Consider the following 18,082-nt stretch of genomic DNA (forward strand, 5'->3'; position numbering starts at 1 on the left):
CCATTTTGTTGCCCACTCACCCAGTTTGGAGATCTCTTTTTGGAGCTCCTCTCAATCTGTTCTGGATTTCACTACCCTAAATAGTTTAGTGTCATCTGCAAATCTGACCACTTCATTGTTTAACCCAAACTCCAGATCATTTATGAACAAGTTAAAAAGCACTGGTCCCAGTACAGATCCTTGGGGGATGCCATTTCTTACTTGCCTCCATTGTGAAAGCTGTCCTTTTATTCCTACCCTCTATTTCCTATCCTTCAACCAATTTCCAATCCACACATGACCTGTCCCATTAGCTCATGGCTGCTAAGTTTACTCAAGAGCCTTTGCTGTGCAACTTTGTCAAAAGCCTATTGGAATTCCAAGTATACGATGTCAAACAGATCACCTGAGCAAAATGTCAATGGCTTTGTGTTGGTTACAGCCCAGCCATATCTACTCCTGACTTGGCCAAACAGTGCTATGAAACTGCTAGTTAAGTCTGCTGCAGCAGAGCTCCTAACATGATCATCATTTAAAATACAATTCTTCCCAATTGGGTTAACTCCCTTGGTCCTCTCAGATAACCATCTGTCCAGGTGGAAATTGGAAATTACAAAGAAGTTACTGGCACTGGGTCTTTCAATTGAACTCCTTATTTCTTTAGGCTACGAGCAAGCCAAACAGATATTTTCTGAATGGGTAGATAGATAATCTAGAATATCAAAAGGATGTTAATTGAATACCCCTGTACATAAGGGACTGGGCAGTAAATCTTGTATGGGAACCTGTGAATTATTTAACGCCTTCCTTCCCCAGGCTGCAAAAGGAATTCTTCAGGGCAAAACATAATGTTCTTCCCTCCGTACTCTTGCAGGGTAGTTACTCAAAAGTGTCATTGGCTGATGCCCATGTGGGGCAGAGGAAACAGAAATGATTCAACATGTTCTGTTATACTGCCCTTTTTACAAGCACAAGATATATTTCCCCTCTATTGCACAGGTACCCAGACTGATTGGAGGGGTTTTATATCAAGCTATTGCCAGGGGCGTAACAAGGCTGGAGTGGGCCCAGAGACAAAATTTTTAAATGGGCCCCTCGCTGATACACACACACACACACTTCACAATATATAGTCATGTGACTTGCCTCTGGGGGGGCCCTCGAGGTGTGGGGGCCCCCAGGCAGCCGCCTCCCCTTGCCTAATAGTAGTTACGCCCCTGGCTATTGCTTTCTGATACAAATCAAGCAATAACCTGCACAGTAGCTAGATTTTGGGTAGCAGCAGTGAAAGTACGACAATTGGCACAGTCATGATCCAGTTGGTTGTAATATTTTTATGTATTTATTTGTTTTTAAACTCTGTATTTGATTGAAGTAAACATTGATTGATTGAACCCCTAACATATGTTCCAAGCAATCTAGCTGTATTAAATTAAATTAAATGAATTAAACTTATTTTCAGATTATGACCAAGATGAAGATGAAGAATACTTGCAGCCTGATAATGCAGATGGTATGTAGAACTGACAACAAATCAATGGTGGTAGAAATTTGAGTGTTATAGGATAGTTAAATGGGCAGTCCAATTATTTATTTATATAACATTTTCCAGCAAAAAAAGGGCTCAAAGCCATTTAAAAGCAGAATAATTTAGAAGATGGTTTCCTAGTGCCCCCCCCCAAAAGCCCTTGCAATCTAAAAAGAAATGCAAGGGAAGCCACAACCACTGGGCAGAAAAGGAGCCGTTGCTCTTGCCCTGCTCAGCATAGGAGCCACTACTTTAAAAGGTACCTCTTTGCTCAGTCAACAGGGATAAGTGCTGATGCATGGCTCTAAGGAACTTATGAGGATTTGTGATAGTGTGTACTTGTGGGGACAGAAAAAGCCTTACTGGATTAATGAAAAGCTTTCTGTCTCCTTAGTGTGAAGTACTATAACATTCTGTCCTCTTTTGGTCATGTTACTGCTCAAGGAATCCATCATTTGATTTCCTTATATGGTTGGCTGGTGCCCCTGCCCCCCAAATTGGCAATGCTTAAAGCTTGAGCAAAGAGGCACCTTTTTAAAGTGGTGGTTCTCTTTATTTAGCAGGGGGAGAGCAACTGGCCCTATCCATCTCCAGCACAGCATCTCTCCAGTGGCTGTTGCTGGTGTCTATCCTATATTGCTTTTTTAGATTGTGAGCCCTTTGGGGATGGGGAGCTATTTTGTTTTATTTACACCTATGTAAACCACTTTGAGAACTTTTGTTAAAAAGCAGTATATAAATATTCATTGTATTCCTATTTGTACCTCTCAAACTCTGCCCACTACAGATGTTTTCACGTGTTTGAATGAATAAATTATTGTGCCTGCATAGGGAATTATGTATCTCTTTCATTCACACAGTTTTGCTATCCAGAACTATACTCTTGCATTAGAAAGATTCAATGATGAGAGGAGTGGTTGAATGCAGACTAGTAGTTGCAGAAACATTTTTAATGGCAAGCATCCTTGTTTAAGGGGGGGGACTTCCTGAGCCCCTCCAAATATTATTTATTTATTCATCATATTTATGTACTGCCTGACATATGCATCCTTAGGTGGTGTGAAGGCATAAATGGCATATCTATCTCTCCTTCTGGATCATTGAAACTGCAGATTGTATGACTGATATTTGGGTGTTTGTGTACTTGATTCATTTCCGCAACAAAATATCACTTTTGAATGCATTCCAAAGTATTCTTCTAGGCAAACCAGACAGATTTTGGTCACTGGATTGGTACTTGTCAATTAGTTTCCGGAGCTTATATTCCATAGAATAGTTACACAACAGTATCCAGAAAGTGAACGGCTGTGTGGACTGGTCCAAACCTAAATGACCAGTAGGGTGGAAGTTGTTGAAGCCCTGGTGGAATTTCTCAAGGGCTTCCTGCTTATGGGTTCAGATAACTATGTTGTCATTTATGTACTTTGGATAAAGATGAGGTCTTTGGGAACCACAGCAAAAGAAATGTTGTTTTGAATCCTGCATATCCTGGCATACTGTGGAGACATGTGAATTGCTGAACTGGGGGGAAGAGGGTTCAGCTGCTCTGGATGGGGTAGCACTTCCGCTGAAAGAGTACGTTCCAGACTTGTGGATTCTCCTGAACCTAACTTTTCTCCTTGATGTCCAGGTGGCAGCAGTGGCCAGGAGAGGCTTTGTACGACTTTGGCTAGTGAACCAGCTGCGATCTTTCCTTGAGCAAGCTGATCTGGTCACTGTCAGCCATGCCTTGGTCACATTGCATTTGGATTACTGCAATGCTCTGTACACAGAGCTGCTCATCAAGACTATTCAGAAATGTGCAAAATGCAGTGGCTAGGCTAATATCCTGTGCCACACAGGGTGATCATATCACCCAGATGTTGAAAGCGCTGCACTGGCAGTTTGCTTCCAGATCCAATGTGAATTGCTTATTGTTTCCTTTAAAACTCTAAACAGCCTGAGCCCAAGTTATGTCCGAGACTGCCTACTCCCAGCTGAGTCTACCCACACTATAAGGTTGTGGGTATGTGTGCATGTGGGACAGGGCCTTCTAGGTGACTTGCCCAAGACTACACTGTACCCAGGGATGTCAGTTCTCTCCCTACATTTCTGACCTTTCACTAACACTTGAAGACTGTGCTTTTTATGCAGGCCTTCGGATATAAGGATTTTGAATTGGTTGTGGCCAAAGAGTTTCTCTTCCATTTTTAAATGCTGCTGGTGTTTGTGTTTGTGCCCAATCAGTTGGGCGCTGGGACGCACATTCCAGGGCACACCCAGGAGAAATAAATATATAGATAGATTTGCTATTATAGATTGTATGTGGTATACTGCCTTGAGGTCAATGATGAAAGGCAGTCTATAAAATAAAAACAAATAGAACTTAAGATTTTTTTTCTTATTTTAATCAAAAGAATGGTTTATTCTCTCTGTGTACAGATGTATCTGTTCAATAACTGCCAGCATTTCATGCATCTGGTAGAGTGGGCTGTAGTCCACGAAAACATTGAGACTAACTAGATTATTTATTGTTACAAACAAGAATTAGCTTTTGATGGCAGCAACCATCAACTGCTAAGTTGAAACTGGGGGAAGCATGGTAGAGAGTTCTGTTGAGGTTCTCTTTCTACCCCTCATATCTGCCTTTCAACTGATGGAATGTCAGTTATGCTTCTCCCAGTTCCTACTTAGCAGTTGATGAAATGGATCATTGCTCAAAAAATCTACTGAATGTGATAGAATTTTTTGATGGTGTATATATACTGTCTATTGCATGCCAGCTATGTATTGTATTGATTTATTTGATCCTCTGTGTAGAAAACACAGATATTCAGACTTTAATTCTCTGCATGTGTTGTTTGTTTTTACACAGATCATATGGTTTTCCCACCAGCATACCCACCACCTCCTGTTCCACAAGTCAGGAAAACATTCAGTTCAGAAACAAAAGTGCATTCGTTCTCTGGCAAGTGCAGTGTTCCTGTGCTTCCACCGCCACCCCCCGCAAAAACCTTGCCTGATACTAGACCTGACATTCTTTTAAGTATCAGAGGAGATTGCAGAACAGAGTATGATGTGACACCCCAAGCAATATGTCGACAAGTAAGTGGGCCAAGATCACCAGTGCCTCCAGTTCCTCTGGTCAGAAAACCCACCTGCCTCTTAAACACTATATCACCTGTACGTGTGCCACTACCTTGTGTGTTACCTGCTTCTGGAGAATTTGAGAAGCTTAAAGAGCTAAAACTTTCTGCACAGTCCCTACCTCCACTGCCGGGTGGCAAGCCCAAATTATCGCAATCTGTTGTGAAACCAGTGAACAACAAATCACCAAGAGATAATATTAAACCTGGACAACTGACACCAAAAGTACCACCTAAACCTCAAGTGTTTAGTAACAAACTACCTGTGCCTGTCTCCAAACCAGAGAAGCCTCCACCTCCACAGTAAGTTGGCAAACAGAATTAATGACATTATTATGTGGGTTCATTTTCAAATGTAGATTCTAATTCAATTAGCTGGTTGGAATAAACTTCCCTTTCCCTCATACTTGCCCTAGAATCAACAGTTGAAAATATTTCTATTCAGTTCAAGTTTATTTGTATTGGTCATAACCAAACTCAAAAAATAAAACTTATTAGCTACATTGTGTTCAGAATTTCAGATTCATGTAAAACTACTCATACAATGTGCACAAAATACTTGATGGATAGGTTATGCAGAAAGCACTGGGACCCCTTTTCCCACGTTTGCGGGACTTTAAAAAAGCGGGCAGTTTCCCAAGGAAATCTCAACCACAGGTTTAAAAGTTTAGAGTGAAATAAAATGTGTTATTGATAGTGGGGTGGCTAGTGGATGTTATTGCACACATTGGTCTACAAAGCATGAGATTTGGCAGAAATGTGTTCAGAGCTTTAACTAAAAACTAATTTAACCCACGCAGATCATCTGCATGCTAGTACATGATTTATCCCCCTCACCCCTGCCACAGCCCCCTTCACCTGAGTTGCACTCCTGATCCTCCTCTGTCTATTGGCCAAGCTGCAGCAGCGGTTGACCGGGGCCTTCCTCACTGTCCCTACCGCCATGGCTGCTCATCCCCCCTCAGGCCGCTGACAGGCTCGGGCCTGTCCCTTGCTCTTCCTTTTTTCTCTCTTCCCCCCCGCTCTCTCTCCCACCCCCATCCCTTCCTGAGTTAACAGATATTGTTCATCTTAACCATCACAGGCTCCTCCTCCCTATCTGCATATGGAATCCCCACTGCCCAATCACCACAGTGCTTCTGCTCGCAAACTGTTGCGATAGCTGCCACGCATGGGATTAGCCATGGGTATGCCTTAGGGAATTTTTATATATTCCCACGTTACAGTGTTGCCAGACAGCCTTATTTTGGGGGTAGCACAGAGAGCACCCCTCCATGAGAATGGAACTGTGGGATCACAGTCTTCAGTTCATGGGTTCATGAACTCTTCACATGCCTATATTTGGGCAAGACTTACAGCTGGTTGCTTAGCACGAGCAAAGCATGGGGCAATGAGCAAAGCATGGGGAAAAGCATGGGGCATACGACCCCGAGGTCGTAATAGCTAAGACCACAAGGGGCCATTCCCAGCTCCTCTCTTTTATCTCAAGCGAAGGCAATCAGCCAGCAAGTGGACTTAATTCAAAGGTACACTTCAAGGGAAGAAAATACTCCCCCTTTGCAAGAAAGATAGTATTGCTAGCACTCTTTGCAGCAACCCAGATAAGAGCATTTCCCAACCCACCATTTAATAGCTTACCTGGCTGTAAACGACCTGAGCGGAGGCAGCAGGTTGTTTACAGCCAGGTTCTGTGTTAGCAGAACGTACTCGTTACACTGGTTAGATGCTCCAACTGTACTTTTGGCTTAAAGTGGGAAAATAAGCTTGGCTAGAGGGAGAAGTCCTGTTAAAGTGTCAACTTGAGCAGAATTCTGGTTGTGGAAAAGATGAGGAAGCAGAAGTGCAGTTTAAAAGTTTTATTAAAGATAAAAAGGGATACGGGAAGGCAAAGGTTTGATTAAATAAGGCAATAACTCCTAACTAACATTCTAGGCAAGACTATAGCTGGCAATAACTTAGCTTAAAGATCTAATTATGAATCAGTCGGTTTGGCTAAGGTGCTAAGACCAATGCTTGGCTTGAGGTTTTCTGTGGGGAGACAAAGAAGAGAAGGGGACGAGAAGACTTGGCAAGGTAAGAGGTTAGATTTACTTGGTGGTGCGTTCAGTACACTTGCAGGTCTTCTCACAGGGAAAAGAGGGCAAGGAATGGAGGGCTACCACATGCATGCTTGAGAACCAGCAGGGTATAGATCAATATAGATTCTGAGGCCATGTGGCTTGGCCAGGGGTATATATGCTAAAAAACATGAGCGGAGAAAATTCACAAGCCCTTCTCCTGCGCCTGAGGGGCAGAAACTCAGGTAGAACAATGAAGTTCATAGTTGCATGAACTAGGCAGTCTTGGGTGTGACTTGCCAAACAAAAGGCAATAGTGGCTCATGGAAGAGTGTGTGTAGATGTGAATAGTTGGACTTAAGGCTTACCTTGATATGGAGATGCCACTCCAAATGCAAAGATATATGCTCTGATGGTTGACAGACAATTAAGCTGTTGACAGCGGGTTGGGAAATGCTGCTCTTATCTGGATTTCTGCAGAGAGTGCTAGCAATACTATCTTTCTTGTGAAAAGGGGATGTTTTCTTCCCTTGAGGTGTACTTTTGAGTTAGTTCTGCTTGCTGGCTTATTGCCTTCTCTTCTGATAGAGATAAAGAAAGAGAGGGGTTGGGAATGGCCCCTTGCAGTCTTGGCTATTAGGACCTCGGTGTGCATTGCCCCATGTCTTGCTCATGTCAAGCAATCAGCTATGAGTTAGGGATGTGTACAAAACTGGTTTGCCCGGTTTGGTTTGAGTTCAAACCGGGGTGAGGAGGTTTGGTTTTGGTTTTGCTCAAACCCCACTTTGGTTCAGTTCAAATTAGAACCTGGTTTGAACTAGTTTGAGCCTCTAAATCTGGGTCAGGGCTGCCCCCCCCCCGCAAGGCACTCCCAAGTTGATAGGATTTATTGTTGATCAGGAATTCTTAAAGAATTAATTTTTGTCTCCATAGACATGCATTGGCTCAATAGGAAACCATTGCCTGACCCTCCATTCAGAAAGAACACTGTGTTCCCTTTCCCCTTAATAGCTTAATTGCTTTGACATGAACTCAGAGTTCAGAGCAATAAGCAATTAAGGTCAGTAGGTGAATGGGCACTCTGTTATTTCCTATGGAGCTAATGCAGGTCTATGGAGCCAAAATTAATTCTTTAAAAATTCATAAATAAATAACAATAATTCCTATCAACTTGGGGGTGGCTGGGGGGAGTTGAGGCCAGCCCTTCTGTGCCCCCATACCCACTGTGGGGTGCCCTGGCACCCCCAAAGGGGGGTTGGGGCTGCCTCAAATCCCCATTATTCCCTATGGGAAATTGAAAAATACTTCAAAAATTCACCAATAACCAGAGAAATGTTCGATTGCCTTGGGGTTTGGTGAGTGGTAGGCACCCCTGGGTGCCTACCACCCACCCCAGTTTTTTGCCCCTAGGTACTCCACATAGTGAGTAATGGGCAATAGGCCAAGGGTGCCTACCACCCAATCCAGTTTTGGAGGCTCAAACTGGTTCGAATCGAACCAGGATCAGTTTGGTTTGAATTCGAACTGGCAGGTCGAACTCAATGCCTGATTCAGTTTGAATTTGAACTGTCAAACTGAACCGGTTCAAATTCAATCCGGTTTGCACATCCCTACTGTGAGTCTTTGCACATATGGGCAGGTGAAGAGTTCATGATCCCATGAACTGAGGTATCCAAAATGGAGACACTGATCCCACAGTTCCAATCACATAGAGGGGTGCTCTGTGTGCTACCCCAAAATAGAGCTGTTCTGGCAACACAGAAGGGACAGAAAAATGAGAAAGGAGACCCAATAGCATTCAGGGAGTAGAGGAGAGGTCTGGCCTGAAGAACCAGCACCAATATTGGGAAAAGGTGGGTGAAAAGTCTGAGAGCTGGGAGATGGTAAGGGAGAGGGCTTCCCAAGTCACTGGGAAGGCAAGGAGACCAAACAAATTTGGGCAAAGGAAGGTTAAGGACCAGTCGAGGGAACCAGCAGGAGACTGAGAAAGGCAAGGCAGGGAACCTGAGAGGGTTTGGGGATAAAGAATGGGCAGAGCTAATCAAAAGGATGGCAGGAGATCAGGATAGGTGGAGACAAGAACCCAAACAAGTTTGGGTAAAGGACAGAGGCAAATGCCAGTCCAAAGATACAACGGGGAGGAGTGAGAGAGGGGGGCAAAAAGAGAGTTAAAAAGCAAAAGGGAGACCAATGCAGGAAAACTGACTAGATCAAGCTAAGGAAATTGACAAGAGGGAAACTACTTCTTCTTACTAGACAAGGAGAACTGGCTGCCAGCTACCTGTAAGGGGCTGTTCTTTGGGATGGGCTATGCAAAATACTGGAGGGCTACTGGGAACTAGGAAGCGAAATAGGAGAAAATGGCAACCCCAGTGCCTCCAAGGGCTGCTGACACTGAGCAGATGGAGACAATGGAAGGGGAGGTATGTGGTTGGAGCCACTTATACTGGAAGGGACAGCATGCAGATACCCCTGGTAGAGCATTATGGCTGCAATTCACTCTGCTAGAACAATGTTGCTACTCTATTGCCCTGCCATGACTTGCACTCTCATGAGAAAATAATCTATCTGCAGATGGTTGAATTTTTTCATGAAACAAAATTCATAGCAGGAGTGCTTCACACTTTCGTGGGTTCTTTGCCTGGTGGAGGATTGATCTCTCACAAGCTCATGGTCCTTTAGTGGCTCCTAAAGATCAGGGCCCCACAAAAAGAGGCTGATGTTTTAACTCTAGAAAGGAGTTGACTGTCCTTTCCACCTATATATACCTGGTGAAAAACAGATAGACCCTAACCAAGAACTCACCTAATCTGGTGGAACTATAGGTGTGCTCTCACTCGCTCTCGTACCCAGGGCTGAATGGGGATGAAATATAGAAAATTATCAGGAGCAGAGGAAGGATGGAGGGATGGAGTGGTTCTTATTTCTCCTCCTGAACTTGAAGGAAGAGAAGTTGGATTCTTTGCACAGAAGATGGCATGGTAGAGGGTCATGATCTCAAAACGAAATACTAAAGATTGCAGTAGGTCGGAGTTTTTATAGGGTTAAAAAGGCACTAAATCAGTGTCCTTCTGGGTTAATAGTTTACTGGAAGTAGTCTCTGATAACGAACAATGGGATCCAGGAGATGAAATAGGGGGATGAGATTATCCTGGAAGTCAAATAGTGACTTGAGAGATTTTGGTCTGTTTACCCTTAGGCTTGGAAGGATTCGGGAGGTATGACTAAGTGGCTTAGCACCCAGGTCAAAAGTGCAAACTGTTGAGGGGTGTGAGGAGAAACATTTAAGTGCTCACACAGTAGAGCACTGGTGGTCTACTCTGGTGGTAAAGAAGTTTAGATATATTAAACTAAAAATAACATACTAAGAGAGAGCCATTGAACAACATACCCAAACAGCTGCAGCTAAGCTTCCTCCCTAGCTGGCAACCTAGGCTTCTCTTAGCTTCAGGAAGGAAACAGTGAGTCCCACTGGACACTCTCTCTCAAACACAAGCAAAGCCCGACTGGATGCCTCTATGGGGTGCCTGGCAGGGTGTATACAGGAAGCCACTTCTGCAACCCTTAACAGAACCATTTTGTGTTTAGAACAGACTTCTGTAATCTTCTACACCATTAGATCAAATAAATAAAAACTAGTCTGTCTATATAGATGGAGGCTTCCTATTATTATTATTATTATTATTACCACTACTGCCTCCCTTGAAGTTGCTGATGCAATTGGCCTGTAATCTTAAACAATATCACAAAAGATTAAAAACCATACACTTGAAAACATAGTATCTCAGACTTGCAAATCTTCCCATCTTTCAGTCAAGGAATCGGAGGCATTTAAGAGCAAAATTAGACTTGTGTGTATTCAAGATATTGTTGAATACTATATCTTGAATTTGTTTGGTAGGAGGCTCTTTTTCAGAAGAACTGGGATTTTAGATCTTACTTCTCTTACAATATCTATATGAATACAAACATTCTAAGATGCTGTTAAAAGAAATGTGTGTTACTATACAGAACTTGTGTGGTGATGTGATTATACATCAGGTATTCCTTAGATCCATGGTTTTCAAACTTTGCCTGGGAACTCCTAGGAAGCTTATTGGGTGTTGGGGAAGTTCAGTGGGCTGGTTTGGTAGGCACAACTTGTCCACTGTTGCCTGTAGTCTAGGGGGAGTACTTTGTATTTTGTGTAGAATGTTCTGTACTTGGTTCACATGGGTGAACTATGATACTGAGCAGATCTGTCCAGTACTCTGCATGAATTGATTTACACTCCAGAATGTGCCTCAGAATCTTCTGTAATGTTCAGGGATACTATGGTACAGGATTAGGAACATATTACTTACAGCTAACAAGTCTGAGAATCACTGGGAAAAGATTATTAAGGCAACCATATTAAACTGAACTATTACACATTAATTGACATCTCCTTTAACGGTACAACACATTGTTTCTCATTCCAGTCTATTAGGGTCTGTTTCTGCTAGGAGACTACCTCCAGATGGACAGAGTTTCCGAGGTGCCTCATTTGAGAAACCGACATTGTCTTCAAAACCAAATGTATCTGAAGATGGCTCTGATGATGACTATGAAAAAGTAAGACAGCACATTCCCAAAGATGACATGATTTCAAATGGATTTGGATATCTTGCAGGCTTGTATCAGATGCACGTGGTCCTTGGAATTGTTTGGTAAAACTCCCAATGACCAAGTGGTGCTGTTGTACTGGTTGCCCTATTTTCAGAGCTTCATCATATGTTGCAAAATGATTACACAAAAGGCACTTCGGGATTAAAGATCTGCAGAAAATCCACTTATAGATCACCATATAATTGTAGCTCTTTCTCCCACCTACCCCTTTTGACTGCATGGTATACATGGTAGGAACTTTGCAGTGTGTGCAGCAGCCTACAAATGTGTTTGCCCATGAATTCTTGGGTGTGTATATATGAAGAAGAAGAAAAGTCATCTGATTTTATCCAATACAGACTGGGGCACAGATATTGATACTAAAATGTCTGCTACTCAATTATTTTGTATTGAATACTGCAGCGCTTTCAGTACCAGTACTGCCCTGAAACACATTTCCTTGTGAATGTAACTTGGCCTTATTATGAAATCACATGTGTTGTCACTTGCTGCACGTGTCTGTGTGTGTATATATATTCACACACATGCATGCACGCGCGTATGTATGGAGCTATTGCCATGTTTTTGTTCTTGTTTTTCCCCATACAGGTTGAACTACCTAATTCAGTATTTGTCGAAACATCTGAATCCTTTGAAGTTGAAAGGTAAATTACTCTTCTTGCAAACACTTGTGGGATGTTGGAAGTTCCTAGAGTTAGCTGCAAAGGTGGATCAGAAACACTGATGGCAAGTGAGGCTGGAACAAAGGATGGAGACAAAGGTCCATCCTAGAAGCCCACAATCTGGGCACTTGAGTACTGGGTACCGACTGGATTATTATAATGAAACAGTGCTGAGAGCTTGGAAGAGAAGAGTTTGTGGCAGCTTATGTCTATGTTAGATTGAATTTACTGTTGTCTTGTGTATTTTTCTAATAATAATGAGGTCCATATCTTGGACATATGTACACATTTTTATCAGTTCAGAATAAGTGCTCAGAATTTGACTGGAAGTTTAGGCATAATTGCCCTATTGTAATTCTTTGGTATTTTGCTAAAGTGAAGCCTTCATTATTTTCACACAATTTCAGGATGTTCAAGTCTGAAAACCCCACTGGACGTCCGAAAAATGGGTTATTCTGTGTTAGGAATTCATCTACAAAAACTGGAAAGGTAATAATGTATACTCTATATAAAAATAAAGAGTAAAATATTCTATGCTTTTACAAATGAAATTGAATATGTTATTAATGCCAGATGAGACTAACTGCATGTTTTTGGTAGTTTAGACATTGAGTTGTTTCTTGGGGAATCTAATCCAACAAGGTTTATGTGTATTATAATGTATAGCTGCTTCCCTGAAGATTTTAAATCACAGTATTTGTAGCCATGGTGAAAGTACTGTCCCAACCAATTGCTTGCTTTTTTTTTTTTTGCAAGCTTTCAAACCCTACAGCAGCCTAGCAAAAACAGTTTAAAAACCAGTTGTTCACATTCTTCACTGCTGCTATGATGCAACTTGTGTAGCTTCACTCTTCAGAACTAGACCATGAAATATGTGTGTCGTTGGTCCTGAGAGGACACTATAGCCTGGTTCAGCCATCGAGCCAGGATTGAATCCTGGTTTTCTATGATATCCCCTTGCCTTGGGCACGAGTGCTTTTACTACCTCTTCCCATGCAAGGTTTAGAACAAGTCTGGATTTGTCTTGCTTTCTGAAATGGATGATCCTGGATTCATTTTAGACATTAAAAAACAAACAAACCTGGATCTGAAGCTGGAATTCGTCTAAAACAGAATGGAAGTAGAATCACTCCTCCCCATCACACATGAAGGAGAGCGCATACTTCTAAGGCTAGGGGGCATCATACAAAACCAGGATTCAATCCTGGTTCTGCATGATTCCTAAATCATGTCTGTTGAAAGATGCTGGACATGGTGCAGTATATTTATCTTCTCTTCCCCTCCCCACTACCAAAAAGCACCTACTTGAGGCTTTGTCCCTCTTCTGGTTTTTTAGGTTTTTGTTGCATTTATGTGCTATTTCCAAATAAAATGGAGGCTTCTGGTGCATAAATAAAATTCTTCCAACTTAGCCTTTTCTAGTCAAATGGTCTATACTCATTCTGAGCCATATTATACCATTAGTAGAGTTGAGATCATTGTTCCTTCTAATTTTTTATCATCAGTGAACGGAAAGAGGTTTTTGTTCTGGGCGGCAGTATCAAGGCAGTGTGTGCACATCACACACACACACACACACACACACACACACACACACACACACACACTCTGAAAGAATTAATGTGCTGCGGAAAGTGCGGTGCACAATTTTTTATCTCCCCTCCTTGACAGGTTTTAATTTTTTAAAAAATTTAAGCCACAGCGGCAGTAGCTGCGTGGGGGGGCAGGAGCTGCTGCAGGCGGAGGGATGGGCATGGTTGTGGTGACTGGCTGCGTGGGGGGACCTCTCAAAGCCCACCACTGTATAGTGTGATGGGATGGGGTTGGCGAGCTCCTTCCCCCTCCCCTCCCCTCCTCTCCTCTCCTCTCAAGTAACTGCATGGGCTCTGCTACTGCAGCCCGTTTCTGGCTTTCTGGAAATGGGGGGTGGGGGGAGGAGGTGGCGGGGCGGTCCGTCCAGGGAGAGGGGAAATGGGGTGCCAGGCAGTTGGGCGGCAGTGGCTGGTGCAGCAGAGACTACGCACCTGCCAGAAACTGCTGTGTGGGGGCCTGGGGATTTGTGTACACACGCACACACCTTGGAGGGAACAGTGGTTGAGATAGTGAACAGGAGACTCTCCACAGCAGACTTTGCTGTTTGTACTTGGGTACAGAGTAGAATATTATAAATAGGTGATGTGGGAAAGGCTCTAGTTTAGTGTTTCAGCTAGGTTGCATCTACTCTGCCCACTGGACTGAATCGATAGGACTACTGTTACTGCTTGGTTTACAGATAAGCAGCCTCCTTTTCTTCTAAATGTATATCTTCGTTGTGTTCCAAATATACTGGCTCGGAGGATACTTGGGACATAGTTAAATTTAGTAAAATTAACATTCTAATGCTGATTTCCTCCTCTACATGTTTCAAGGTGTTAGTTGTATGGGATGAATCCACTGAGAAATTGAGAAACTATCGAATCTTTCAGCAGGTAAGTAAACGGATTATATTTTAAAATGTGGTTACATAATACAATATGCAACTTCAAACTATGTGCTTCTGCCCCCATCCCACCAGCAGTCTTGAAACTATCTTGAGCTGCAGAAAGGCTTGGACCAATTTTCAAGCTTAGGTCTTCATAGATTTAAAGTTGGGAGATGCAGTATGTCAATCTGAAGATAAACATCAGCTTGCTAACATTCTGGAATGTAGCTAGAACCAACTACTAACATTTTGTTTTTTATATCCAAGTTGCTCTCACTTGTTTTGTTTTCATGAAATGTTTCTGAGCTGGTCAGTGACTTCAGATTTCAATTTCAATTTTGCAACAGGACTCAAAGTTTTACCTGGAGGCAGATGTTATGTTTGTGAATCTTGGAAGTCTCGTTGAGCACTACTGCAGCCATGTCTTGCCCAATCATAACAATCTGAAACTCCAGTTTCCATATGGCTATTCTCGACCAAGGTGACAGACATTTAATAATGTAAAATCAAGTACACTTCGTAAATATGGGGGCATAAGTTAAAGTGTATACCTTCTTTGTAAATGAACCATTAATATCCATATTGGTTTTGATTCTCCCCCATCCTGTACTTTCATGCAAAGCCTGAACCCATTTCAACTGCAGGTTTTTCAGATTCAGTTGCTGTATTCCATATAGTAAGCAATAGGACACACTAATAGAGGGCTGATGTTGGTTTTGGTGTAATGCTGTCTCTGCAATCTTGAGTATTCAGCAAAACTGCTGCTACACTTTGTAGAGTTGCTTACACCTAAGTATGAAGCTGAATGGATAATAATGGCCAACTGACAGAACTACTAAGAGAATTCTAAAAAGCAAAATGCTAATGACAACTCAGTATTCATTTGTTTTTCTTGCTGGCTGTTGAGTTGGCAGTAATGTTTGATGAAAAATATCACCATAATTCATAAATGAATCTATACATGTGGGGGGAAATGCTTATTTCATTTAATGCATATAAAGCCTGCTGACTTTATATTAAAAGTGTATCATGTCCTGTTACCTCACAAGACTAAAAATAGAAATCTATGCAAAACCTGCAACTTACTTATATAGTGCATTCTTTCACTATAACATGTAACAAACCTGGAGATGGTTTATCTATGAACTGCAAAACAGCCCTATGATGAATTGTTTGAAACTGCCATTCAGTTGAGAATGAACTGTAATATTTGGAAACCCTGCTGTAAGGGATATTGGGGGTGGGGGGCCGTTTTGCTTTTGGTATTGATGCCAAATACCTGAATTTAAATAAATGATTACCCAGATGATTAAAAACATTAATGCAAAGGTATTACTATGGTAGTAACTGTTTTTTTAAAAATATTCTGTTTAATAAGAAAAGTAAGTTTTGATGTCCTGTATTTCACAATATTTATAATGTAGTTATGAACTACGATTCCTGTGAACCCAAATGATCTGGGTTTAAGTACAGTTTTTGAATTGGGTATCTGTATTAAGTTCTGTGACATCTTATGTATTATTATCTGGTCCAATATTCAGGTCATTGGTTCATTAAAATATCTTCCATTATATTTTCATTGGAATCCTGTTCTTCAAGACATATAGATTATGAGCATAGGTCTTGAAGACAGACCACTTTATGCAAGTTATGCAGAATATCATAACAAGGAAGACTTTATGTTAAGTGCAGAATACAGATGCTTTGAGGGGTTAATTCATTTCTCAAATAGATTGTTAGCCCACATGACACTTTAGTCTTGGCCACAACAACATAACTACCTGAACCCTGGCTGTCAGTCCCTTGTAACCAAGTTGGTGTATCAGACTGAAGGAGGAATGGAGTGCTCAGCCATAATCCAGTTGTGAAACTGATTCAACTAACCTCTCATGTGCAAAGTCTAAACACCAGTGAGGTGATGGCTCAGGTATAAAACATTTTCTAAGTTACTTAAAACATGTGCGTACGCATGTAAACACACAATTGCACATTATCCCTATTTAAGAATCAGGAAACAAATTTGTTTTTGTTTTTTAAACTGTTATGTCTTGTCTTTGACATATACAATTGAACTGAGCAAAACTCCTAAACACTGGATAGTATGTGCATTATATTGCAAGTGTGAGCTATTTGTTTTCTTGTTGACTAATTTCATTGTAATTAAATCTATAAATGTATATTCTTTTGATGGAAATACTTCTATGGTTGATGTGTACCAATAAATAACTTATTTTTTGAAATCTATAAAAGCTGTTTATTGTGATCTAGCCAATAGTGACTTGAATGTGGGAATGCTTTCAGCAGTTAACTTGTGGTGGGGAGGAGCCTTGGGTGAGTCCCAGTTCTGCTTTCCAAAAAGGGTAAAATCAGCATTCCACATGGTAATTAAAGGGCAGGGTAATATGAAATATGAGCAGTTGATTGGGCAAAATCATTTTGCACTGACTAGACTTATAGGAAAGTTCAAGTAATTAAATACCTGTCATAGAATTTTTTAAAAAGATGTCCTTGCTCTTTTGCAAGGGTAAAAAAGAGAGTAAAAACTGTACAAAATTTGTAGAAACTTCACACATTTTATTGAATTGCCATATATGGTAAATTTTAATCTGAGAAAGATCTTCTGCTTTTCTTGGTCATTATGTTTTGGAATTATTGCTCTGGCTGAGTGTTAATCTGACAACAAAAACACTAAAAATATGATTAACTCAGCATTTCTGTGGAAAAATTTTTAAATGTGACCCCAAGCAGATTCTGGCATAAAAAGTAGTACATTCAGTTAACTTAAGTGGCAGGATTATTCATGCAAAATTTGGTATCTGTAGGTCACTGGAAACTATGACTTTATTTTTCACACACAAAAACTTTATTAAAAATATATAATAAACTGCCATATATGGATGCAAGCTGTGAAATATTCTTTTTAATGTTTCCTTTTATTTATGAATACAAAAACAAAAACTTAGATGTTGAATTCCAAAATCTAATAAACTTTTCAATTGTCTAAATTTAGGCAAAACCATTAAAAAAAAAATCCAAAAGAGAAAGGGAAGCAAGAAAGAAAAACAACTTCTTTTTGAAGTTTGAAGGTCCTCTGGCATACATGATTTCAAACTGACAAAATACATTTACAGTGCAACAGGCCTTGCCTTAAATTTCCCCTAATAACATGAATGACTGTGTGCTCGAGTTTTTTTTAATTCCAATAATGCATAAAAGGGTACCATTTTTTGTTCAATTGTCTTCCCTCTCTTGTACTAATACAGTTGGATAGCAGTCAGTGTGGGCGGGATGGTGTATGTGGTAAATGAGCAGCAAGTACAGCTCGTTCTTGATCTTCTCTCCTCTCCCCGCCCCACACTCTACCTTGTCTCACCTACTGTGGCACAAACCCCAGCCGCGCAGGCTGGTTATTCACCCCATTGGGAAACCAAGCAAATAACCATCCTGCACGCCAAGGAGACAGAGGGACAATTATGTCTAAATCAATTCCCATTTTGTTTTATAACCATTCCTTTTTGTACTTAGCCGAGTAAGCAATTTATAAATAATACTTAGTTGACTCTCTTTCAATCCTCCAAGTCAATACTTCAAACTGTGTTGAGTTTTATAAGTGGCCATAGTTT

At 41.3% G+C, this 18,082-nt stretch overlaps 1 protein-coding gene across 5 annotated transcripts in view; it reads left to right on the forward strand.

The window, feature by feature from the left end:
- Window positions 1-16,699, forward strand: part of SH3BP2 (SH3 domain binding protein 2) — a 59,101-nt gene extending 42,402 nt beyond the window's left edge. For all 5 annotated transcript variants that reach the window (XM_053251301.1, XM_053251303.1, XM_053251304.1 and 2 more), the window contains 7 exons: window positions 1,442-1,492; window positions 4,362-4,935; window positions 11,150-11,282; window positions 11,925-11,980; window positions 12,406-12,487; window positions 14,407-14,466; window positions 14,807-16,699. In XM_053251301.1, the coding sequence (XP_053107276.1) occupies window positions 1,442-1,492; window positions 4,362-4,935; window positions 11,150-11,282; window positions 11,925-11,980; window positions 12,406-12,487; window positions 14,407-14,466; window positions 14,807-14,944 (1,094 nt within the window). In that variant the 3' untranslated portion in view covers window positions 14,945-16,699. The remainder of the gene's footprint in view (window positions 1-1,441; window positions 1,493-4,361; window positions 4,936-11,149; window positions 11,283-11,924; window positions 11,981-12,405; window positions 12,488-14,406; window positions 14,467-14,806) is intronic.
- Window positions 16,700-18,082: the final 1,383 nt, after the last annotated feature.

The sequence above is a fragment of the Hemicordylus capensis genome, chromosome 5 (genome assembly GCF_027244095.1).
Source record: "Hemicordylus capensis ecotype Gifberg chromosome 5, rHemCap1.1.pri, whole genome shotgun sequence".
NCBI lineage: Eukaryota > Metazoa > Chordata > Lepidosauria > Squamata > Cordylidae > Hemicordylus > Hemicordylus capensis.